The following is a 25,026-nucleotide window of genomic DNA, read 5'->3' on the forward strand; positions in this document are numbered from 1 at the left end:
GACGGTCGCAGGGGGGGGGGGGCCATCAGGGCCATGGCCCCCCCCCCCCCCCAAAGGCAAATCATGGGGGGGGGGGCCATCATATCATTTGGAACCCCCAAACAACCGATGGGCCCCCATGGCCGTATGGGGCCATGGCCCGTATTCGATTGTCACGAGGCTCGAGAAACCCACGCCAGCTATTAACAGCTCCCATACCAGTCTTTGAGGGTCTTGACTTACACTGACGTCGGAGGGCCCTTCAGTGGCGGTCAAGCGTCCACATTGACCGCTGAGGACCCAAATTGACCTCTGAGGGCCCTCCACTGGCCTTTGAGGGCCCCTAAACCGGTCTCAGGGGCCCCACCGGCGTCTGAGAGCCTCATTCCGGCCTCTGATGGCCTCATTTCTGTCTCTCGAGTCCCAAGACCAGCCTTTAAGTGTCTCTGAGGGCCCCGCACTGGATTCTGAAGACCCGATGTTGGTCTCTAAGAGCCCGCATCGGCCTCTGGGGGCCCATCTTGGCCTTTGAGGGCCCTCCGCTGGTCTCTGGGGTCCAATGCCGGCCCTTGCCGGCCTTTTAGGGCCCAAAACTGACCTCTAAGGGCCCATGCTGGCCTGTAAGGACCCACATTAGCCTATGAGGGCCCCCCGCACTGGATTCTGAAGACCCAATGCCGGCCGCTCAGGGCCCGCATCGGCGTCTGAGGGCCCACCTTGGCCTTTGAGGGCCCTCCGCTGGCCTCTGGGGTCCAACGCCGGCCCATGCCAGTCTTTTAGGGCCCCACACTGACCTCTGAGGGCCCCATGCTGGCCTGTAAGGACACACATTAGCCTCTATAGGCCCCGCACTGAATTCTGAAGACCCGATGCCGGCCTCTAAGGGCCCGCATCGGCCTCTGAGGGCCCATCTTGACTTTTGAGGGCCCTCTACTGGCCTCTGGGGTATAACGCCGGCAAATGCCAGTCTTTTAGGGTCCCATTCTGACCTTTGAGGGCCCCATGCTGGCCTGTAAGGGCCCACATTAGCCTCTGAGGGCCTCCGCACTGGATTCTGAAGACCCATGGCCATCTTGGCCTTTGAGGGTCTTCTGTTGGCCTCTGGGGTCCAACGCCGGCCCATGCCGGTCTTTTAGGGCCCCACACTGACCTCTGACAGCTCGTGCTGGCCTGTAAGTACCCACCTTAGCCTCTGAGGACCCCGCACGAGCTTCTAAAGACCCGATGCCGGTCTGTAAGGGCCCGCATCGACCTCTGAGGGCCCATCTTGGCCTTTAAGGGCCCTCTACTGGCCTCTGGGGTCCAACGCCGGCCCATGTCGGTCTTTTAGGGCACCACGCTAACCTCTGGACATGCTGGCCTGTAAGGACCCACATTTGCCTCTTGAGTGCCCAATTCGGTCTCTGATGGTCTTAACCTGCCTTTTGCAGGCCCTGTACTGGTCTCTGAGGGCCCTAAACTGGCCCCTAAGGGCCCAAACCAGCCTAGGTCCCACACCGGCCTCTGATGGTCCCATTTCTGTCTCTGGGACCCAAACTGACCCTTATGTGCCTCTGAGGGCCCCGTACTGGCTTCTGAAGGATCGATGCCGGCTTCTGAGGACCCATAACGGTATTTAAGTGTCTCATGCCGACACCTCAGGCCCCACACTAGCCTCTGAGGGGCCCCAAACTGGCCTATGAGGTCTCTACACCGGCCACTGATGGCCGTATTATGTTCTCTGGGGGGGGGGGGGGCTCAAGCCTTACCTTCGGGGGTCACGCACTTGCCTCTGAAGGCCCACATCAGCCTCTGGGGTCCTACCTGGGGCCTTTGAGACCCTTCGCTGACCCTTGGGTCCAACGCCGGCCTCTGGGGGGTCTGACACCGTACTCTAAGGGCCCCATTGCAGCCTCTAGGCGATAGGTATCGCCTAAGCGCTATCGATGGGCCCATAAGTGTAGGAACCATGGGTGCAGTGGGCGCAGTTGCACCAAACACAATTCTGCAGTGGGTGCAGACAATGTATTCTGCATCCACAATAATCTAGAACAAAACCCCCTTTTCTCAGCAACACTACTTTCCATGCAGCACGACAAATTTAGGATATTTTGCCCACTATCCATCTTTCGAAGCATTTGATACTGTAATGGTCTTCAAAACTTACATTTGTGCCCAGTAAAAAAACAGAGAAGATGAAACGGAACACATGTGATTGAACAGTGAACAGATACCGAGGACCCACTGTCAAAAGTTTTAGCACGATGATCTTAGAAAATAGCAAAGTTAGCCGCCTAAGCCGCCTTTACTTTTGCGGTAGTCCATTCACAGGTGCGTGAATTATAGACAATATCAATAATTCAAAATGCACTTATCGGTACCTTTTCGACATTGTACACCCTTAAAGCTCGCAATGAGCCTCCGCTCGGGTGCCGCTCCCTACCCCCCCCCCGCTTCACCGGTCATGGCCTGGATTTCTGTACCCGTGCACTACGCCCGTGGGCCCCTTTGAGCTAGCACCGGGCCCCCGGGTCAGCGCAGGGACCCCTTTGCCAAGTTGGCCCCCTCAAACTCCAAGTCTGCGACCACCCCTGCTTGAGATGAGAGTTACTGTGGATTACCTTTATTTAGTCTCATAAGCTTTATGTTAACCTTTATGTCACCTTTCGTTAATTTCCTCGTTTTGGTCATGAATAAGGTAGTTAACAGGAAGGTCAACGAAAATTACTATTCACTGAACAATCTCAAGTAAAAAGACCGTCTAGGACGCAGCGACTTGCTTTTTCAGATTTTTTTGCTGCAGATTTACAAGACACGGTCTTCCGCAGCTGATCAGTGAAACAGTCAAGATGTCATACTTCTAAGTAACTAATTCAAAAGTGGAAGCAACGAAACAATTCAAACCTGCTCAATGAGCAATGGTGTCGTCAGTCGTGCCTTGAAAACTTTGACAATCGTGTGTACTCGAACTAAACGTATAAAATGTGCCCGCACGTTTGCACGTCTCATCACAGTTAAACCATTCACGTGCACGGGGCACGCATCCTGTGTCTGCACACGAGCACTCCCGATGTGTGCCGCGACCGGGACGCACTTTATGCTGCCTCAGGTCACCGCTGTGAGGTAGTGAGCTCGGACCAGACTCCGGGCATTTTCCGTCGACAGGGCGCCCGGATAGGTTCAGTGGTCTCAGAGAGTGGTGACATGGTTCGCGCGTCAGGAGGCAGCAGCTCGTTCAGGCACAATGACAGCATGCTCTTCCGACACTTCTACCCCGGATATAGGTGAGCGAAATGTCTTTATAAGACTTCTGTTTCACCGTTCACCTGATCCAGAAAATGAGACTTCGTTTGGTACAAAAATAGCACACTGAAAAAGTTACAGCCTGTCCTTAACCTTGCATTACCGTCTTACACTAAGGAAGTGCGTTTATCGAGCACATTTATCTGAAGGCCGTGGAAGCGCGGCGTCACATCAACTGTCTGTTTCAAAACAACTAGCCGTGTAGGCAGGACTATAGTGGCATCCTTCTGGCTTATCTCTCTCATCTCTGCCTCTCTCTCTCTCTCTCTCTCTCTCTCTCTCTCTCTCTCTCTCTCTCTCTCTCTCTCTCTCTCTCTCTCTCTCTCTCTCTCTCTCTCTCTCTCTCTTTCTCATTCTCCCTCTCCCTCCCTCCCTCTTTCCCTCCCTCCCTCCCTCCCTTCCTTTCTCTCTCTCTCTCTCTCTCTCTCTCTCTCTCTCTCTCTCTCTCTCTCTCTCTCTCTCTCTCTCTCTCTCTCTCTCTCTCTCTCTCTCTCTCTTCTCTCTCTCTCTCTCTCTCTCTCTCTCTCTCTCTCTCTCTCTCTCTCTCTCTCTCTCTCTCTCCTCTCTCTCTCTCTCTCTCTCTCTCTCTCTCTCCCTCTCCCTTTCTCTAACCCACTCTCCTTCGCTCTTTTTCTTTGCATTCCTTTCACCTCTAACTATTCATTCTCCTCTCTCCTTATTATCCCTCTCCCTCTCTCTCTCTCTCTCCCTCTCTCTCTCTCCCTTTCACTCTCTCCTTCTTTTGTCTCACCTGACCAGCCTCTATCAGTGTCCATCCCAGCCGAATCATATGACCTTGATGCCGCGGTCAGTCAGTCCTCTGTCACCGCACTATGCACAGGTCGGACTCCGCGCACGCCGCTGATTCGAGTCATAAATGTATGCATAGGATGCTCTCCGTGAATCTGAGGTCTCGATGGACCAGTCTACCTCGCAGTCGCATGTGGGTCGGCTTGGTACGCGGAGGCGTTCATTTGGAATCGAAGGTCGACGTTTGGACTGATCCGTTTGTAGTAAAATCAGTAGTAAACTTGCTTTGGCAATCCTCACTCAGGCGTCAAAACTAGGGCCGTGAAACCGTGAAAACACTCAACATACAGGGATGATTGATCGGGACATCAGGGCCATCGAGGCGTCAAAACTAGGGCCGTAGGAGCACTCAACATATAACGGGGTTGATTAATCGGGACGTGAAGGCCATCGCTGATCGCAGAGGGTTGGTTGGCTGGATGTTGCAGGTATTTTTGTTCTGAATAAGTGATCTGCACGAGAAGGGCGGCAGATGGAAGGATGTGGGCCTCGATGGCATATCTAACGCCACCTTGCAGCGCAGCCACAAGGTCGGACTCGGGCGCGCGCCGGCGAGAGAGCTTTCCCTCCGACCTTGTTTTCGGGTGTGCGCTGAATGATAACACGTACTTACGGGCTTACGTGATACCTGGTGCAGAGGAAAGTGACGGTTTTTACGCTACATATAAGTGCCTTCTGCTTTGAAGTAGTAAAACTAAGCAATTTGATTGTATATGTCTATTGATATATTTGTTTTAGAAACGACTCAAGTTTCAAACAAACGCAAATCGGACAGCAATCGCAGCATATGAAGCTTTGGCTATGCTCAGTTCGCTCACCGTCGTACTCAGTTGGTGCCGTGCGACAGGCGGAGCGGCGTAAAAAGCACCTGGCGGGGTCACGGGCCAGGGCACACTCTCACAGCGGCGGCAGAGCGGAGCAGCTCGGACCCACCACCCTGTAATTCACCCCACGGTACTGTTTCCGCCCTGCTCTGGTCAGCGCTGAAGGACGGCGTTCGAAGGAAGTCGGGGCTGGTCAGTGAATAACGGACGTGAGCGTTGGAGCTGGACTGATGATTAGTTAGAAATTGTTGGTGGTGAATGGTGGATCTGCTTCATTCAATAGGATGTTTTCATTGGAACTTCCTAATGCGATGTAATTATTTCTTCAAGAGCATCCGCCGTCCGTCTAATTCTTCCGCCGTCCGTCTAACTCTTCCGCCGTCCGTCTTATTCTCGGAGTAATTCTCAGACTCAAAAAATTATCGGACTAATAATTTAAACTCGAATCTACCTTGGAAAAAGACTAGAATGTTGCGGTGAGTGTGGCGCAAATATCTCAGGTCAACCATCTTGTTTCTGGACTGGTGGCATTGTTCAAAGACTAAAAAAAAGCAAGCTACTTTCCCCGTCAACTCATCGCCGAAGCCTTTGTATCCGCTTTGTTTACTGGACCTCATCATGGCCCCGAGGACAGAGACTACAAAACCACATCTGCATAGTCCAGCTCTACGGATGAATACTCATCCACTTGTGTTTGTCGCCGGGTGCCGTGTATTTTCGCTCGTCATTTTCACGCGCAGGGATGAGTGCGCACCTTTGGTGGCACGTCCATCGTGACCGGTGCCGGCCGTCTGTGCCATCGCCGACCGCGTCAGCAGCGCTGAATGGCCCGTGTCGGGTTAGATGACTGGGCAGAGCAGCGTCCGGGTTTCTCCGACGGTGGGGATGGGGAGAGGGGTGGGTTTGAGTGGTGGGCTCGAGACACCGTTTTAGGTGCGTTTAGTTTATACTGTCGTAAAAAGTCGACACTTGATAGTCCCAAGTTTGCATTTCGCGCTCATTCATTCCTGTTTTACAGCCCAGCAAAAACGTTGGAAATTCACAATGTGCCAATTATTGATCAAAATTAAAATGCAATCAGTGACGAAATCACCGTTTACATTTCATTCTCATCAACAAAAGTGTATGTCCATTGCTTTTACAACTAACTGGACAATGCGCTCAAGCAATGTGAATCCCCACTGCCTCTCCTTCGCAATTTATCGCTTCCAGCATCTCAGTTTAAAAATCCTTTAAGTGCACAATCCGCAGCAGTTCACAACAGCTAACAGAAGCACAAAGCTTAACCACATATGACAGCCTTTTCCCTGTGATGTTCATAGTGGACTTCTTGTGTAATAATAACGCAAGACTGTTTAAAGTCTTGCGTTATTATTGTTTTAGTGAAACGGAAGTTTGGTGCGTCGTACCATGAACCGATTAATGACTCTAACTGGCTGCTTAAAGGTAGTGTGCCAGCTTTCCTGGACCGTATGGAGTTAATGGCCCAGATAAGGAGAACCGGATTTTTAGAACTTATCAATACCTTCAAAACTCATGGAAACGTCCTAAATTCTTCAAATTTTGAGTACCCCAGTGCGAAATTCGCCCCGACGGGTTGTCGGTCGTACCCCAACCACATTTCACACCACTATGAACAATAAATGCACACACTGAAATCGCTATTACCGATATGCTCATCCAATCAAGTTTCGATAAACCCGTTCATCATCATCTCCTGCGGTTTCGAACACGCCTGTTAGGTGGTGCGGTAGACCGCGCCCAAAGCCAGGGCCCCGGTAACGTGAGGTAGCCGAGTCGGGGCAGCGTGCGCTGACCCAAGCCGGGGCCGCGCATCCTCCCGGTGTCATGTGATAGCCCGGGGCTACCCGCGGGGATGCGGTAGACCGCGCCCAAAGCTGCGGCCCCGGCTTGGGTCAGCGCACGCTGCCCCGACTCGGCTACCTCACGTTACCGGGGCCCTGGCTTTGGGCTCGGCTTCTGCTCATACTTTGTGGTGCGGTGATGGTGCGTCGGGCCGCGCGCTCTGACTTCGGCCAAGAAAAATGCGTCAGCTGATCATTGTCATTTCTGCCACTTGCGTGTGGTGAAATGGGGTCATAACTTAAGAGATGGCTTTTTCATATCAATTATTTTACATAAAATCATATTTCAAACCATAAATAATGTTCGACAGCCAAATAAAAGAAACAATACCAATACAGGCTTACAGTTTAAGGCTCGACATTGTGTTGTGTACGATTAGACAGCTGATAACTCATTCCCGTACGTCGTAACTCTATAATGACCTTTGCTTATTGTCACATGTGCGCCGCATTCGCGATTGTTGCCGACGCCTGTTTGCAGGTCAGCCCACTACAGTTGTTATACATATCGAAAAACCGATAAACTTTTAGGCGAAAAGCGCACTATTCCAGGCCCATTTTTGATTTTTTTTTGCGATTTTAGGTAAAAACAGAAGCTTCTTATCCTAGGAAAAATAAAATGGGAAATCTTTCAAAGGTGGCACACTACCTTTAAAGGAAATAGTTCACTTTTAACGTGGGGTTTGGAACTGGAATAGCAGTTTTGTTGCTTGCGCTGAGACTAGCACAAATCAGAAGCTTTTACGGCCCAACGATCACCCTAGACGAAGATATTCCATTTTTCGTTCCGAAAAGAGTGCCTTGCAGAGGAATGCGTGCCCTGCTGAGGAATGCAGTCACGTCATCGTCAGCCAATCAGAATGCTGCTTACAGCCGATGGGTTTGTCCTACGCAATATGATTGGCCAACGCGTAATAAGCTTCCGCGTCAAACATTATTTTATATAGAATATAGTTCTTCTTATACTAAAATATAAAAAATAGTCCTTTTTACAAAAACGTTTTGTTTTATTTTCTGATCATTTTGAGCATAAAAAACATAAATCCATAGCAAAATACTAATTTCAGGAAAGTGAACTATTTCCTTTAAATCTATAACTAAGATATCTACATTTTCTCGCTTGAGAAATAAAGGCATCGCATGAGACGAGCCCATGAGACGAGACGCATTAATCACCACGTCTTTGTTGGATCAAACAAACTGAAAATGTTTTGTAGTTTCGGTCCCGAGCACCCCACTGAGGAAGGCCCCTTGTCGCATGGATCACTGAGCAATGAGCATCAACAAGAACCCAATAACCCAAATGATGTAAAACTGTCCAAAATATTACGCCAAACTCGATAGATACGTTTATTTCCATGCTTTAACTGAAGGAAAATGGCTCCAGATTCCAAATAAAATGGTCATCACAAACTCATGACTGATGACATACAGTTTTGGTATTCAAGCTCAACCCATAGTGGATCATCATAGGCACATCCATCCTTGTTCCATGAGCTTTTATACCTACTCGGTCATCAGTTTTATGCGAGCACCGAAAGGAAACATTACCTAATGGTTACGTGTGTAACGCGCATCTGCACTGAACACCTTTCGTGTGATCGTTTTTCGCAACATGACATAATAATGTGAACAATTGACTGACCGGTTTTACTGAGTAAAACAGCCGCCAAAAGCTGTAAATGAAATGAATACCCACTCGGCCCCCACGGGCGCTGGGTGAAGCCTCACCCATGACCTGCGACAAAACACATGTGAGCCAAGTGTGTAGAAAATCGATGCCAATCCGTTTATCTAATCGATCCTGTACAACTGGCAACCATCTGCATCGGAAGTATCAATAACAATCCATTCGTGCAAGTGTTATTTGCGTGCGATTTAGTTGGTTTTACAAGTCATACAGCGACCTCATGGTATGTCTGTTGAGGGACTGCATTTGTCCCACTCGTCAACATTTATTTTTGTCTTTTGCTTTGAACAACACCGAAGTCTGGAAGTGCTGAGATTGATGTTTTTCGTTTTTCTTCGTCCGTAGTTTTTATGTTACATGCTGTTGTTCCGGAATTTAGTCACCTGCAGTCGACTGGGACCAACGTGAGCGTATGTACCGACGCCCTGTTGCGCCGTGCACGGGGCACGTGCACTGACGTGGCGCCCCGTGACGCGTCGCACCGCCGTGTCGCCGAGTCCGTGTCACCGCGGCTGAGGAGTGTCACTCCCCCGTGGTGTAAGTAGGTATGCACTGACCAACTGACAGTGGGTCCGTGAGAGACACCCAGGACTGGTAAAACAGCACAAACAGTGCAGACGGCCTGGATCGCCACGGGCACGGCCGGGTCGACGAACTCACGGCAGAGTAGTTAACCCGCGCCCTGCTGGGGGTCCTGGATTTTCACGCCCTGCTGGGGGGGGGGGGGGGTGTTTGAACACCCCCCTTGTAACTCGGCTCCTGGGCCACGTAGCGATACGCGGAAGGCGGCGTTCGAAAGAGCGTAAAAAATAATGACGAAATCACTTCGGTCAATTTTTTGGTCAGGTCAAAGGTCAGGTCACCAGAGGTCATTGAAGGCAAAATTTCGCCGATTTCCAGGTCAAATGTCGACAATTTCCAAGAAGCCAACGCATAACTCGGGAACCAATAGAGCTACAGCGCCGCGGAAAAGCGCATTCGATAGCCCTATTAACGCCCTTTCTGAGTAATTCTCTCAGATTTGACTTAACGTCAACGGTTTTGCCTGCAGGGGGCAAAAACTGCAAAAATAGCCGATTTTTTCGAAAACAGTTTTTCTGCAATAACTTTTGACCCAAGCATTGTACGAGCTTGCTTTTACCGGCATCGTGTTCCTCTCAAGACGCATTGAATGAACTATAACTTGACCTTGAAAGGTCAACTTGAAAATTTGACCTCAGGTCAAGGTCATGACCTGACCGGAAAGGGTCATGTTGCATATCAGTCGATCCGTATTGTCGAGCTGAACACATCTAAGGCATTTTCATCACTCTAGCATGCCTCTATCAAAAGTTATTTGCGAAAAACTGTTAGATACCATTCGTGACCTAAGATGACCTCAGGGCATAAACAAGGGTCACGGACACCATTTTCAAGTTCAGTGTGTCTAAACCACTTGTAATTCGGTGTTTGGGAGTGTTTATAACGTCTTTCATCCAAAAGAGGCGCATTTCAATTTTCTCCCATTGACTTATAATGGGGAGGTCGCAAAATTGACCTGACCTTAGGTCATCGATATCAAAATTCTGAGATATACATTTTGTACATGCTATTGCTCTTAGCAATCGCTGAAAGTTTCAAAGCGATCGGTCACTCGGTGTAGCTATGACAGACATTGAAAGTTTTTATGAGGTGAGGTCACTTCAAGTGACCTGGTGACCTGACCTTGAATGACCTTGGTCTGAAATTTTCACAACATGTGTAGAATTGATGTATGATAAGGTGTACCAAAAACGGCGGCGCGGAGCGCCGCCGTTTTTGAGATATTCGCGAAAAACCACAGGGGGGGGTGTTCAAACACCCCCCCCCCCCAGCAGGGCGCGGGTTAATTCGTGAAACGTGATATATGAGGTCAGGAATTAGTTTTATCCTTTACCATGCGTAGTAGGTCAGTATGATCACCTGTAATGTCACAGCTGTGCGTATGAGAAGTTTGACAGGGATTCGGATTAGCTGAGATAGGAGGTATACATAGAGTGCTGCCTTGATAACATCCAAGAATGGTGGGTTCAGCGAAAGTTGCCTTTGCCACAGCACTGCTAAAGCATTGCGATTTTCATCGGTCTCGCAGATGAGGCTGCTGGGTCAGTTGGTCCGAATGCCAAACCCACGGAAACCTACACCGGTGGCCGGTCAGCTCAGGGGTCACGAGAAGTCGACAGTCGTGTTTTGGGCGCCGATCAGAGGCGGCCTATGTTTTGATCGGGTCGACTGTTTTGATCGGGTCGACTGTTTTGATCGTGTCGACAGTGGAACGCCAGCGCAAACACTGCTCTCGTTTGGCTCAGCCGACCCCGAGCATACGACACATACAGGGGCACGAATCACGTGATAAAGCCAGCGAGGCTTCTCATCCTAGCAAATAAACGAATGAAAGTTTTCAAAAATGATACGTCATTTTTATTCCCTCTCTAGACATAGTGACCGATATCATTATCGACTTGGACAATTCGCTTGGCATGATGTTACAAACGTTTCGTTCTGGCGGAAATGGGCAAAATGGTTACAAGTGTAAGAATAATTGTAAATTATCATTAGGACGTGTAAGCACGTGTATTTATTCAAGAGACTATCTGAATAGTACAGAGTGAAGTGACTACTTTCTGAGCCGAGAAGCGCGGGTTAAACTTGACTGAAAAGTACACACACATACACAACGCCCAATGCTTCAGACAAATATAAGGAAAGGGGAAGTACAGGCCGTGACCCCGACGTTCCAAAAGTAGCCCAGTGATGTTTGTGCAAACAAACGCACGCACCTTACATAAGCTAGTGTGACACCAGGACCGACTAACCATAGAAGTTTGTGGCACTCACGGAGGGTGAATCGCACGTACCGCCGACCTTCAACTCACGGCCATTGTGGCCGCCTGAATACGCTGTGCAGCGCGACTCGCCTCACCACCATGACGGCAGAACAGGGACGGGTGTGACTACAAGGACTCAGCGCTATCGAGTCAAAGAACGGGAAGCCGACACTGCGTGGTCGCTTCGGTTGATGGTGCAGAGCAGTGATTCGGGAATTGGAAACAAAAGAACGCCCGATAAAGTTCATTTTCATGCATACTGATTGAGCACTATAACAGGCAGAATGTAATGTGACGAGTTGAAACCGGGCAGTGATAGGCCGTTTAAATCTCTCGGAACTCTTGGTCCCCTTCGCCTATAGATAAGACAAAGCTTACTCAACTGTAGATAAATCATTAATGAGCAAAGGAATGTCCATGAATCATTGCAAAGAAGCTGCAGCCTGTACTGAAAGCAAAAATTGTTTGTTATTCGCATCGTTGCAATAAATGGAACATATTATCGTGTTCAACTTGTAGGTCAGCTTCTAAAGGAAGCGTTCCCCAATAAAAGGATACTGAACACTGAATGTGGGCAATTCTTATTTATTCCCAATTTAACAATAGGTATCTACAGGATTGCTATTTTCGCTTCCGTGTTAGTCACTGTTAATATTTCTTTTCGTGCATTTCTTTTTTCAGGGAGCCTTTGAAGGCCGAGGATAGCCTGCTCACAGTGATCGGAAACAAAGGAAGATGGCAGCTGCTGACTTTCCTCGTGCTCTCTCTGCTGGGTGAGTTACCGAGACATCCACACAGCTCTCTGTTTGGAGCTGTTTCTCGATGATCCGGCTCAGGCTCAGCTTGAGTTAATTGCTCAATAAGGCATTCATTTTCAGATTCTGCAGTGTTTACGAGTTGGTAAATACAACAAGCGAAAACTGAGACGCAAGCGGCTTGCGATCATTATTCTCACATGAAATGAATGAACAACTGTCTCCTAATGACCGGTGGCTATCCACCCCACAGGCATCCCGGCCGCGTGGAACATGCTGGCCATCACGTTCCTGGCTCCGACCGGAGTGGACCACTGGTGTGCGCCGCCCCCGGCGTTCGCCGACTGGTCCCCCGAACAGTGGAAACTGTACGCCATCCCCACCACAAAGGCGTATGATGGGGTGAGTGAGACGGCATGCTGAACTCGGGAGTTGATAGGGAGTAAAGGAAGTGGCATAGGTTTTTGTTACTCCTTCAGTGGTAGAAAATATGACGATTAGTTCGTTAGTTATGTTAAGTTTAAAGTTACTTTCTATCAGTAACTTTTTTAACTTTCTTTACACAATTTACTTGAATGAAACTTAAAGGAGACTATGCCTACATTCATGGAATAATTCGTTACATTTTCTATTAGAAATAATCATGGTCAAGTTTCAAAAAGCTCATATTACTTGTCTTCCATTATTTTGGTATCACCGTCACCAACACTTTATGCCGGTCAATGTCTTCGCCTAGGCGTCATCTTCTCCAGCACCCGCCTCTCACACCGCCCTTCCCTCCGCCGCCGGCAGAAGGTGCGGTTCGACCAGTGTCGGATGTTCAACATCAGCTACGACAAGGTGCCCTCCGGCCCTGTGGTGCGGGGTCCGGCCATACCGGAGCAGGAGCTGACCGCCAGCTCGGTGATCCCCTGCCGCTCGTGGCCGGTCAGTATCGGCAGCGACACCAACCGCACCTACCAGTACAACGAGACGCGCTTCGTCGACTCGGCCGTCAGCGAGGTGAGGGCCAGGATTGTGATTAGTGATTATATGTGTACAGCCATCCTTGACCTTTGCATATGTACATGCATACCTGTACACATACATATGCATGTATCACATACATACATACATACATACATACATACATACATACATACATACATACATACATACATACATACATACATACATGCATGCATACATGTATACATGCATGCATACATACATACAAACATACATACAAACATACATACATATACACATACATGACGGCCAAGTGCAAACACTCATGCACACAAGAGCGCACAAGACACAACAGAGGCAAATATATCAATTCACGGCTGTTGATCAGCTGTGAGCAGCGAAGTCGCTGGTGGTTCCATTTCAAATCAGACTTCAGCTCCTTCCACAACGATATGTTTACCATGTTAGATACCTACCTATGTGCAGTAGCAAGTACGTTTTGAAGCAATATTTAAAAATCTCGCTGCACGACATATTATGTCGAAACATATCGTTTTCATTAGCTGTGCTAGTCCATATACGAAGGACGCCAGACACATGCGTCTGCAAACATTTACATAGGCGCGGGAGCCGGGGGGGCAGTGGGGGCAGCTTGCCCCCCCAACTCTGAGGCCGTGGGGGCGGTGCCCCCACAGCTTTGAGACGGAATATCACACTTTTTTTGCAAATGTTTTCTTTTTTGTTGAAAAAGCCGAGGGGTGAAAAATATGTGGCCTAAAACCGGTGAGAAAACTAGATTTGGGGGTACCCTAGGTTAATCTCTATTATGGTGTGCCCCCCCAGTCGGAAAGTAGTTCCCGCGCCCCTGAACATTTACGCTACGTCTGACCCGCTCCAAAGTCCATCCGTTTACAACCGCGTGCTGCTTTTCTTATCTATGGAGCAGTGCGTAGTCGCCAGTCCCCTGGCCTTCGCAGGAAAATTCCTACACTCATGCTGCCGTCACAACAAGTGGTTCTACAAATTACCGACTGTTTATTTTTAGTAGCCGGTTATTATAAACCAGAGCGTTTTGACATCGTTTATCCCGAGTGGTGCACGTCTCAGATATGAGTCAGTTCGTATACGCGCAGTTCTGTTTCTGACGTCACGCCAGAGCAGCTGTCTGTCAGGGTGACGCTCATCCCTCACTCTAATGTAGTTACTCATAATACACTCACTGTGGCGGCGGTGCTTCTCCCTGCATGTTCCGTGCTCCCGCCGGCTGCTGCCGCTGCCGCCCAAAACAACAGCCTGGAATAACTACCGGCTGGGCCCTCTGTGTCAACGCACGCCGCAGGCTCACTCGCGCACACACACACACACACGCTCGGAGGGGCTGGCGGACCAAGGCCACGCGGTCGCGGCTGGCAGCTCGGTGGGCCCGACAGCGACGCAGCCCGCTCGGAAAACCCATCGGCACCGGCTGCTGGCTAGTGCATATTAGTGCGCACCCAGGGGAGGGGAAAGCCACTGCCAGTTGCCACGCCCTGGAAGTGTTGCGGTGCGCTAAGCGATGCTGCGTCGGTGCGTCCGTCTTAGGAAATGTACATTCTATTTTACCACTTTGAACATTTTTTCTTCTTCAATTTCTCATGTAATTGGCGATTTCTTTTCGCCTGTTGCGTTTCAGTTTGACCGGATGTTTAACCTGGTGTGTGACCTGCCGTATTCCAGTTTGACGTGGTGTGCGACAGGGTGTATTTCAGTCAGTAGCGGCGGAACACCTTCAATTAAGGGGGGGGGGGGCACTGCCGACTTTTGGTCCCATTCTTTCCATGCAATGCCCATAGGGCTAATGTTAAAATGCCAAAATCAACGGGGGGCACGGTGCCCCGGTGCCCTCCCCGTTCCGCCGCCTATGATTTCAGTTTGACCTGTCGAATGACCTGGTGTGTGACCTGGTGTGTTTCAGTTTGACCTGGAGACTGGTGTGTCCCAGTTTGACCTGGTGTGTTTCAGTTTTACCCGGCTGGGTGTTTCATTTTGACCTGGTGTGTGACCTGGTCGTGTATTTCAGTTTGACCTGATGTGTGACCTGTCGCATTTCAGTTTGACCTGGTGTGTGACCGGGCCGGGTACGTGGCCCACGCCCAGTCCAGTTACATGGTGGGCATTCTGCTCGGCGCCGTGCTCGGTGGCATGCTGGCCGACTGGTGAGTCAACGGCCCACTGTATAAAGGCCCAGCCGTCCGGTAAGGGAATTCCAAATCAACACGACACATTAGTCGGAAATATATGCCGGTGTGGACTGTGGGCCGTCGGGTGTATATTTAGGTATGAGTAGACATTGAGGTGCATACGGTGTCCGTTTCAAAACCAACTGGTTTGTACTTTGATACATGTTCCTGAATATCTATAGGTATTAAAGGGGAAGCGGGGGGAACACCGCCACTGTGGGAAACACCGCCACCCCATCTGGCGGCGAAAGTATGAACTATAAAGTGTAAAAATCCGTTATTTCCTATTAACCGCACGAAGGTAAGCGTCTTCTGATTTGTGTTCCGGTGTTTCAGTGTAATCGAAGCTCATTGTGGGCATTTAAAGAAAAATGCACATTCTCTTATAAAAATTCGATGAGTTGGGAGCACTTTTGAATGTCTTTAAGTAGAGACTCATTTTCATTTACTTGATTACATCGAAAAATAACTGATCGGCTTTGTCCAGTAAGATAGGTTTGCTTGAACCGTGTAGTACATTCTTGCCGCTGGCGATTTTTGCTTGTGATCACTTATTGGGGAACACCGCCACCCCGTGGCGGTGTTACCCCAATTGAGGTTGCGGTGTTTCCTGTTCGTAGCGTGATAAGTGATGAAATTCCAAAGACACGCTTTATTTATGTTCGTAGATGTTCCTAAGTCGGGAATAAGCAGCTTATTTGACTTTTTACTTTATATTTTTCATGCATCCCGACCAAGCACTTGCCAGCTGTATAAAACTGGCAAACAGCTGATGAACCTATACCTATTTAGGTGTCCATTACCGACTATTTGCGAAAATTACCACTTACCGACAGGAAACTCATCGCACGCGATCTCTGAACAATTAAAAGCTTTCGTAGGGATGGGTTGGGTTAACATCAACACCGGTGGCGGGGTTACCCACACAATTTGTAGGCGGCAAATATGCAAAGTATTTTTAAAAGTCGTGATACATGAAAACCTTTTAGGAGCATGCAAAATAAGTACCTAAAACAGGAGCAAATGTTTAAATATTGTAACCAAGACAATAACTACCAAGAGACTTCACACATATTCTCTCATTTTGGCGAAAAGCTTAGAAACAATATATATAATAAGGTAAAATAGATTATTACCTTAGAAACAATAGCGCCGTGTATGTTTGTTTTCTGGATGCATCAAAAGCTTTTGATAGAGTGAATCACTGGAAACTCTATGACAAACTTTTAAAGCGTGGAATTGATAAAAGCCTCGTTAAACTTCTAGTTGAATGGTACGGTACTCAGCTTTTTCACGTCAAATGGGGTGGTGTCACAACTGGCGGTTTTAATGTAAGTAACGGCGTGAGGCAGGGAGGTATACTTTCCCCCTTCATGTTCAATGTGTATATAGACTCTCTTTCTTCAGCACTGGATGAAACTGGCGTTGGCTGCCGTTATTTAGGCAGCATGAATCACATTGCTTATGCTGATGATGTCATCCTTCTTTCGCCATCTCACCATGGCTTGCAAGTGCTCTTGAATACTTGCGAACGATTTGCAGAGGAGTATGATATCAAGTACAACACAAAGAAAACTGTATGCTTGATTATGCGTCCAAAGGCTTTGAAAAATCTTAAAACTCCTGAGCTGTCTCTTTGTGGCACAATATTAAGAGTTGTAAGTGAGTACAAATATCTTGGTTACTTCATGACTGACAATGTGCGTGATGATCTTGAGATTCAGCAGCAATATCGTATGCTGTGCTGTAGAACCAATTCGCTCATTCGCAAATTTGGCATGTGTACGTATGCTGTGAAAAAGTATTTATTCACGACCTACTGTGCTTCTGTGTACTGTGTTCACTTGTGGCGTGCTTATAGTGCTGCGGTTATAAGAAAATTCAAAGTGTGTCTTAACAATGCTGTCAGAATATTCTTTGGCTACTCCAGGTTCTGTAGCGCTTCGTCTATGCATGTGTGTGAAGGATTAGATAATTTTGACGTGATGTACCGAAAAGCAGCATGGGGTTTCATGCAGCGTTTAGATGCATCCACCAACGCGATCATCAATGTCCTGGTTGACAGTGACATACGCCGGCGATCACCGCTAAGAGCGGCATGGAATGATGCTCTGGGAGTGCCATGAATCGTCATGTTATGTAGCATTGGACTAAGTGTCTGTAAATACAAAGTTCTCTCTCTCTCTCTCTCTCTTAGGGGGGCGGTGTTACCCCCGCTTCCCCTATACATGATCGATTGCTCATGTGACCTTAGTAGAAAGCGAAACATAAACCAGCTTAGTGAGGAACTTTATGCCGGAGCGTTTTCATGCCGACCTCTGCAAACACGAAGCCTCAATAAAAGTGGCATTGCTTTATCTATGCACACGTGCATTACCTACCTCGGCTCCTCTGTAATCGGGTGAGATTCATGAACGCGATAACACCCCTTCCCAGATCACTACACCACATCGGATCCGTTCGTAATTTTAAAGAAACACTGACTCATTGCTGAATCGTCAAAGGACGCCATTTAATTGCGTCCCAGAAAAGCTATTTCTGGCACCTAAAAGCTGACTCGCCCCAAACTTGGTCCTCAGCACCTATTTGGTGGATACCAGCACCAATCATGGAAAATGACCTTAATTAGCTGTTTCTGGCACCTATTCATCGGTAGGGGAGAGCGGGGTGAGTTGTATCATGGACAGGTAGTATCAGAGCGATTTTTGCGAAAACTATCCGTCAGATGGCAGGCTTGTCGCGACTATTTGAGACGCCACGCCGCGCGCCACCTTTCCGTGTTTTGACGTGAACAGGAGCGGACGTGTTTTCAGGTGAGTCCCAATAATGTGTTTTGATGGGTCCGTTGTAAGAAATGCGTTCTTTAGGAAATATATGTTTTTGACTTGAATATGTTGAAAGCTTTCTATTGTTTTACCATTATGCGTGAGTGTCAACATTGCTCTTAATCACAACATAATTCGTTTCGAGCAATGAAACATGGCGGATAGCGTTTCGCAGACCTTTTCTTGAAATGGCCCGCATGGACATGTTGTATCAGGGAGTGGTGGGAATAGTTGTATCAGTGATACAACTTATCCCACTAGTGATACAACTTATCTCAGGTTAAAACATTTTCCATTTCCGGTTTATACTTACATTAGACGGGTCGAAAATGGACTTAAAACAAGGTTGCAAATTGCGATAGATATATCGATAAGTTTTTATAGATAGTTAAGTCTTAGACGCTGCCTATACCTACCTAATTAAATTATATGTCCTGCCATGAAGGTGGATGCTTCCTTTCCCATACCTGCTACATTGCATGATTAAATCGAGACATCCAGGCATTTTAATGGCACGTGCACTGTACCACACTTTTCAAAGTTTAATGCAGTGCTTTAATATTGCCAGCCGTGTGGTTCAAGGGGTGTGGTTAAACGCGTTGAACCACACGGCTGCTGACGTCACTATCAATTATAGTTGTGAGCTTTTTGGCAGGTATGGGAAACACCTTCCAGCCCTAAGGCCGGGAATTCAATAAATGTCACCTCGCTTTTTTAGCGAAAAGCACCTCGGGCCTAACGGCCCTCGGAGTTTTCGCTAAAAAACCTCGGTGACATTTATTGAATCATCCCGGCCCCGGGCAGGAATATATTTTAACCTACGTACTTGCCTATCATTCATATTATTCACGTGACCGTCACTTGCTTCATCCTGTAATCCTAATTCCTGAACGCTTTTTCCAGCTCACGAATGCCATGGGTCGGAGCTACGTCCGAAAGACAGATAGACGGCAGAACAGCCCGGAAGATGTTTTGGAGAGGGCGGCAACCCTAGTCGTTCAAAAAGGGCTGTCAATTAGAGGTGTCGCGAAAAATTTTGGCGTTAACTATCAGACCCTGAACCGTTTCGTCCGCATGAAAAAAGAGGGACGTTTAGGACAGCGCATGGGGTACCAGAACTGCGGAACAAGGGTGTTCACAGATGAGCAAGAATCCATCCTTGAAGGGTATCTGAAGGAGGCTGCCGAAATATTTTTCGGACTGACACCAAAGGATGTGCGCGTCCTGGCCTATGACTGTGCCAAAAAATATGGGATCACTGTGCCTCAATCATGGGAGGACAACAAGATGGCGGGTGTGGAGTGGTTTCGGTCATTTCGTAAGCGCCGAAACCTGGCCGTGAGAACCCCTGAAGCTACTAGCATGGGAAGAGCAAGCGGCTTCAACAGGCACAACGTAAACGAGTTTTTTGCAAAGCTCACGGAAGTTGTGGACCGCTACCAGTTCAGCAAAGAGGACATTTGGAATGTGGACGAAACGGGAGTCACCACGGTGCAAAAGCCACCACAGGTTGTCACCGCTAGAGGTTCGAGGCAGGTGGGGTCTCTGACCTCTGCGGAGCGCGGTGAGCTGGTGACCGTTTGTGCAGCGGTGAGTGCCTGCGGAAATACAGTACCGCCCATGCTAATATTTCCGCGGGTACGATACCAGCCTCACTTCGTGAGAGACGGTCCTCCAGGATGCATCGGCTCCGCGTACCCATCTGGCTGGATGACGAAGGAAAACTTCAAAATCTTCCTCGTCCACTTCGTGAAGCACACGCGATGCTCAAAAGAGAGGCCGGTGCTTCTTCTTCTCGACAACCATGAAAGTCACCTTGGCGTAGAGGCTGTGACCTACGCTAAGGAAAACGGCGTGGTCTTGCTGTCATTCCCGCCCCACTGCTCGCACAAACTGCAGCCTCTCGACAGATCAGTGTACGGTCCACTGAAACGATACCTTGGATGCGCACAGGCGAACTGGCTTCGCAACAACAGAGGGCGCACAATGACTATCCACGACATCCCCGGCGTACTCCGCGACGCCTGGGCAAGTGCCAGCACACAGGCCAACATCACGAGCGGGTTCCGCGTGTCGGGCATAGTTCCGCTTAACCCTGAAGTCTTCTGTGAAGCAGACTTCTGCCCGTCACAAGTAACAGATCGTCCAAGAGACGCTGGAGAGGACGGTGCAAGAGCAACTGGCACTCCTCAGCACGTGTCGGACCCGAGCAGCGCTCCTCAGCGCGCGCCGGACCCGAGCAGCGCTCCTCAGTGCGCGCCCGGCCCGAGCAGCGCTCCTCAGTGCGCGCCTGGCCCGAGCAGCGCTCCTCAGCGCGCGCCGGACCCGAGCAGCGCTCCTCAGTGCGCGCCTGGCCCGAGCAGCGCTCCTCAGTGCGCGCCTGGCCCGAGCAGCGCTCCTCAGTGCGCGCCGGGCCCGAGCAGCGCTCCTCAGCGCGCGCCGGACCCGAGCAGCGCTCCTCAGTGCGCGCCTGGCCCGAGCAGCGCTCCTCAGTGCGCGCCGGGCCCGAGCAGCGCTCCTCAGCGCGCGCCGGACCCGAGCAGCGCTCCTCAGTGCGCGCCCGGCCGGAGCAGCGCTCCTCAGCGCGCGCCGGACCCGAGCAGCGCTCCTCAGTGCGCGCCGGGCCCGAGCAGCGCTCCTCAGCGCGCGCCGGACCCGAGCAGCGCTCCTCAGTGCGCGCCCGGCCGGAGCAGCGCTCCTCAGCGCGCGCCGGACCCGAGCAGCGCTCCTCAGTGCGCGCCTGGCCCGAGCAGCGCTCCTCAGTGCGCGCCTGGCCCGAGCAGCGCTCCTCAGTGCGCGCCGGGCCCGAGCAGCGCTCCTCAGCGCGCGCCGGACCCGAGCAGCGCTCCTCAGTGCGCGCCGGGCCCGAGCAGCGCTCCTCAGTGCGCGCCCGGCCCGAGCAGCGCTCCTCAGTGCGCGCCGGGCCCGAGCAGCGCTCCTCAGTGCGCGCCGGACCCGAGCAGCGCTCTCCTGGAAGTGACTGACTGTGAGGACGCTTCGCACCACTTGACTGCCAGTAGTGCAGACGAAACGTTTTCTCCGAAGGCAGTTCGACCCATCCTTAGTGGTCATCTTCCTGCGAGGAAATCGCAGCGAGGGAGAAAGAAGAGGAGTTCGATGGTGTTGACGGACTCGCCAGTAAAGCGAATGCTCGAAGAAGAACAAGCAAAGAAGAAGCCCAAGACCGGGAAGGCAAATTCGAAGGAATCAGGAGCCAAGAAGAGGACGGTAAAAGCCCAAGGAAAGAAGACTAAGAAGCGAGTGAATAAGTCAGCGTCGAGGTGCGAGGCGTATGATTCCGATGCAGAGGAGACGTTCTGCCTCGTGTGCGTTGAGCCGTATTCCAATAGCAGACCAGGAGAACAGTGGATACGGTGTTCGGCATGTGAACGCTGGGCACATGAAGCTTGCATCAATTCCGATGGTGCCGGTCTCTTTGTGTGCCAGAACTGTGATTCTGACGACTCGGATTTCGCGTACTAGTTTGACACATGAGTTGACTGCAGAGTTCGCAGTGTTGGCTTAATGTTCAGAGTTCGCAGTGTTGGCTTAATGTTAGCAGACTACTCTGCCTTGTTCCTTTCACAAAATGGTTTGTCATCGAGAGAATGATGCGAAATACACGGTCTCATGGCAAGGGACGCCTTTAATATTTATTATATAAACACGGACGACGGACAAACAGATTTCGACATGTGTTTATATTGCAGAAATGATATGATTTTCTTATGGGTCGTGCGTACACTAAAGCGACATCAGGAAATGGCTGAGCTGATCTGCTGGCTGGAGCTGGGCTTTTTAATCAGGATACCTACTTGTATCATTCTTCGGACTGCGTAGAAGTGTAAGTAAGTCGCATTTTCTATCATAAAACATTGATACATCTTAACTCACCAGGCAGTACAACTTACCTCACTAGTGGGGCAAATGGTACCAGTTGTAGTGGTCCAATTTAAAGCGAGGTGTAGCCAAAATAAGAAACCGTAGCATGACGTGCGGTAGAATGCATGTAGAGAAAGGTTGTAGCTTTCCTTTGGTATATCAACGGTAACTTTATTCGTTAAATCTAGGGAGATATATGACCTGAAGTAAAAAGTGATACAACTCACCTCGTTCTCCCCTACGCCTTACTCTTTTTTTCTGAATCTGGCACCTAAATGATGAGCCTAGCACCAATCTAGTAGAAAAATGAGCTACTGGCTGGTAGAATCATGTTGTTCTGGTATAATGACCCCTGGAGTCTAGCCTAAAGGTTGCCAGTGCAGCTACACTCTAAGACAGCCCCGTAGTGATCTCAGCATTGTATATGACGTTTAAGTAAGCAAATAATATTGATTTGTTTGAAAAAAAACAATGTCATTTAAATATTTAAAAGTATTTATTTGTAATGCTTAAAGTGAAACATTTTTGTGAGTAATTGTCTCGATTTTGACCATTAAAACGGGTATTGTATTATTTGACGTCATCAAATAGCTCCAAAAAGAAATGTGATGTTTTCATTCCGTTCAAGGCCGCTGAAGAAACGCGGGATCTTGCGTGGGACATTGTCTGTTGTTTGCCGCGCAGAGTTGTGCCGTGGTTGTGCCTTTTTCATCCGTTTCTTACTTATGTCATATGTGTGCATGAAGCTTTGATTTTGTTTTTGGTTATTGTGTGGCCGGTCAGTCAAACGCCCCTGTAGAAACCGGATGCTGCGTTTGATCGAGATGGAGTCAGACGATGATTGCAGAAAGCTAATAATATTGAATTAGGCCCCCGTTGCCCGCGCCACTATCACCAAGCGTTCGCCTCAGTTGGCTGTCAGCGGCCGAAACCACTCGCGTCGGCTCGTTTGTAGGGTAGGACGGCCCCTAAAAAACGCACCGACGGAGTGATAACGACGAGGTAAATGGTCGGGATTAAGGATATGCAGGTTTGACGAATCTCGAAGTCGCATCTATTAAAAAGGTGAGGGTGGGTGGGAAACTTCTCGCCCACTCTCTGCTCCACTCGCCGTCCGTCGCAGTCGACGACTGCCGTTCGCGCCTCTCGGCTCTCCTGCCAGCGGCGCGCCCGTTCCTACACTCCCCTTCGCACCACCCCTAGTCAGGGTCTGCCCCGCGTCTGTCGGCGGGGTGATTTATCTGTCTCCGACCCCCGTCTCCCTTTGCTCCGGTCACGTTCAGTGGCGCCCGGGCAGGGTCCTAACCTTCCATAGCCGCGTCGCCGCTATGAGTTGATTAGGCCCCCGTTGCCCGCGCCACTATCACCAAGCGTTCGCCTCAGTTGGCTGTCAGCGGCCGAAACCACTCGCGTCGGCTCGTTTGTAGGGTAGGACGGCCCCTAAAAAACGCCAAATACACCCAATGGAATGAAAAAGTCTTAGGCTAAGCGTCCGCTGCCCACACCTTCTCGATCTCTGCTGAGCAGTTAATGGTTTGACCACGAACCCGGGCACATGCCGCATGCGGAAAGGTTCCCAGTGTGTTCCGCTGGCGATGCCCGGTCTGTTATTGCGGCATGGCTCTTGGTGGTGAGTTTGGGTCGAACCAGTTAGTGTGAACCGGGGCGGCGAGGGACTCCCTCCACCCCAAGGTCGGCTCCCGTCCTGAGTCAGCTGTGACTGGACCCCATACTCCCCGCACAGTGCCGCCAGTGACTCACTGTCGACCGGCGTGGGGGCGCCGCGACCCACTAATGGAACGTGACCGTGTTCGGGGTGTTCGTTAGTCGTCTGCCTCTCGTGGCCGCCGGGGGACAGCGGGGGAGCCGGGTCGTGCGGCGTCGGCTGGTATCAGGTTGCGGCGGGGCGGCCCGTCAGGCTGCTGTCGCCCGGTTTGAGGACCGTGGCGGCCCCACTGTGGGCCTCTGTGGCCCCGCGGACAGTACCGGCAGGCGGGCCCGCGGCTGCCCCGGCGTTGACTGTCTCATCAGCCGGTCCGGTGTCATGGCGGTGCCGGGGCTGTGCCAGCGGCCGGCGGCCGGCTCTGGCTCCGCCGATGGCTGTCTTTTCTGACTGGCGGTCGGCGCGGGCGGCCTTGGGGGAGGGGGGGGGAGGGGCGACTGTGGTTCCCGGCGGCCCTGCCGTGTCGTGCGCTGATATTCCGGTGTGTGTGAAGCCATGCCTGGACACACTGCGGTGAGGGGGGGGGGGGTCCGATCCGATGGTTTTGTCCCCGTGTCGGTCTTGGACCCCCGTGTTCGCGGCCTCGGGGTTGTGATGTTTAGCCCGGCACGCTTCCCGGCGCCTAAACCGACGTCATCGGTGCTGGCTAAAATGGAATGCCGCGAATCTGGGATCAGTGGCCTGGTTTCGCCTTTGATATCGTGCTGCAGATTATCTAGTCGTCGGCAGCGGTCCCGTAGACCTATGTTGCGCGCAACTTAGCCGCGGCGTCGGCGGCGGACCCGGTTTACGTGCTTATACGACCGCACATACATAAATGAGGTTTGTATGGCCATGTGGCCGTGAATGACTGGTAGAAAAGGTTGTGCATAGATTCCGGTGCTGTGATGGCGCCGCACGCAAAGCACAGTGCCTCACCTCACGGAAAGTAGGAACGGTGCATTGTTAGCGTACTTTAAATGCACCTACCCCTACCTAAGAATCACGTGCTGTTCATGAGGCCTGTGAGCACGGGCGCCGATGACTTTTCTGCCCCTCCGTTCTGGCCTGCGGGATGACAACTTTGCATTGCCAGCGCATATGGGGACTCACATTTGGCAGCTGCTCGCACGGGTTACCGTGGGTGGGCAGGGTTCGCGAAAGTGTCGGCTGCCAGCTTGCCGCAGATTGCAGTGTCGCGACGCTTACTCGGAGTCTCGAGATTGGGGAGCCGGCAGGCAGCGGCGTAGTCGGTGTAGTTGTGTCCGGGCATGATCTTGCATGCATTTTGTCTGTGCTTGCTCGATTCCTGCATTCAGAATACACTTTGAGAGCAGTTTGAATAAAGACTCAATTGAGCGCTGAAACCAGCCTCAAATGTGTCTGAATTTTAAAACGG

At 50.4% G+C, this 25,026-nt stretch overlaps 1 protein-coding gene across 1 annotated transcript in view; it reads left to right on the top strand.

Moving 5' to 3' along the window:
• Positions 1–25,026, top strand: part of LOC122386779 (organic cation transporter protein-like) — a 53,338-nt gene that overhangs the window by 4,898 nt on the left and 23,414 nt on the right. The window contains exons 2-5 of the mRNA XM_043376346.1: positions 11,978–12,069; positions 12,305–12,453; positions 12,844–13,053; positions 15,091–15,194. Coding sequence (XP_043232281.1) covers positions 11,978–12,069; positions 12,305–12,453; positions 12,844–13,053; positions 15,091–15,194 — 555 coding nt within the window. The remainder of the gene's footprint in view (positions 1–11,977; positions 12,070–12,304; positions 12,454–12,843; positions 13,054–15,090; positions 15,195–25,026) is intronic.

The sequence above is a fragment of the Amphibalanus amphitrite genome, unplaced genomic scaffold (assembly GCF_019059575.1).
Source record: "Amphibalanus amphitrite isolate SeventyFive unplaced genomic scaffold, NRLGWU_Aamphi_draft 000262F_arrow, whole genome shotgun sequence".
Classification (NCBI taxonomy): Eukaryota; Metazoa; Arthropoda; class Thecostraca; order Balanomorpha; family Balanidae; genus Amphibalanus; species Amphibalanus amphitrite.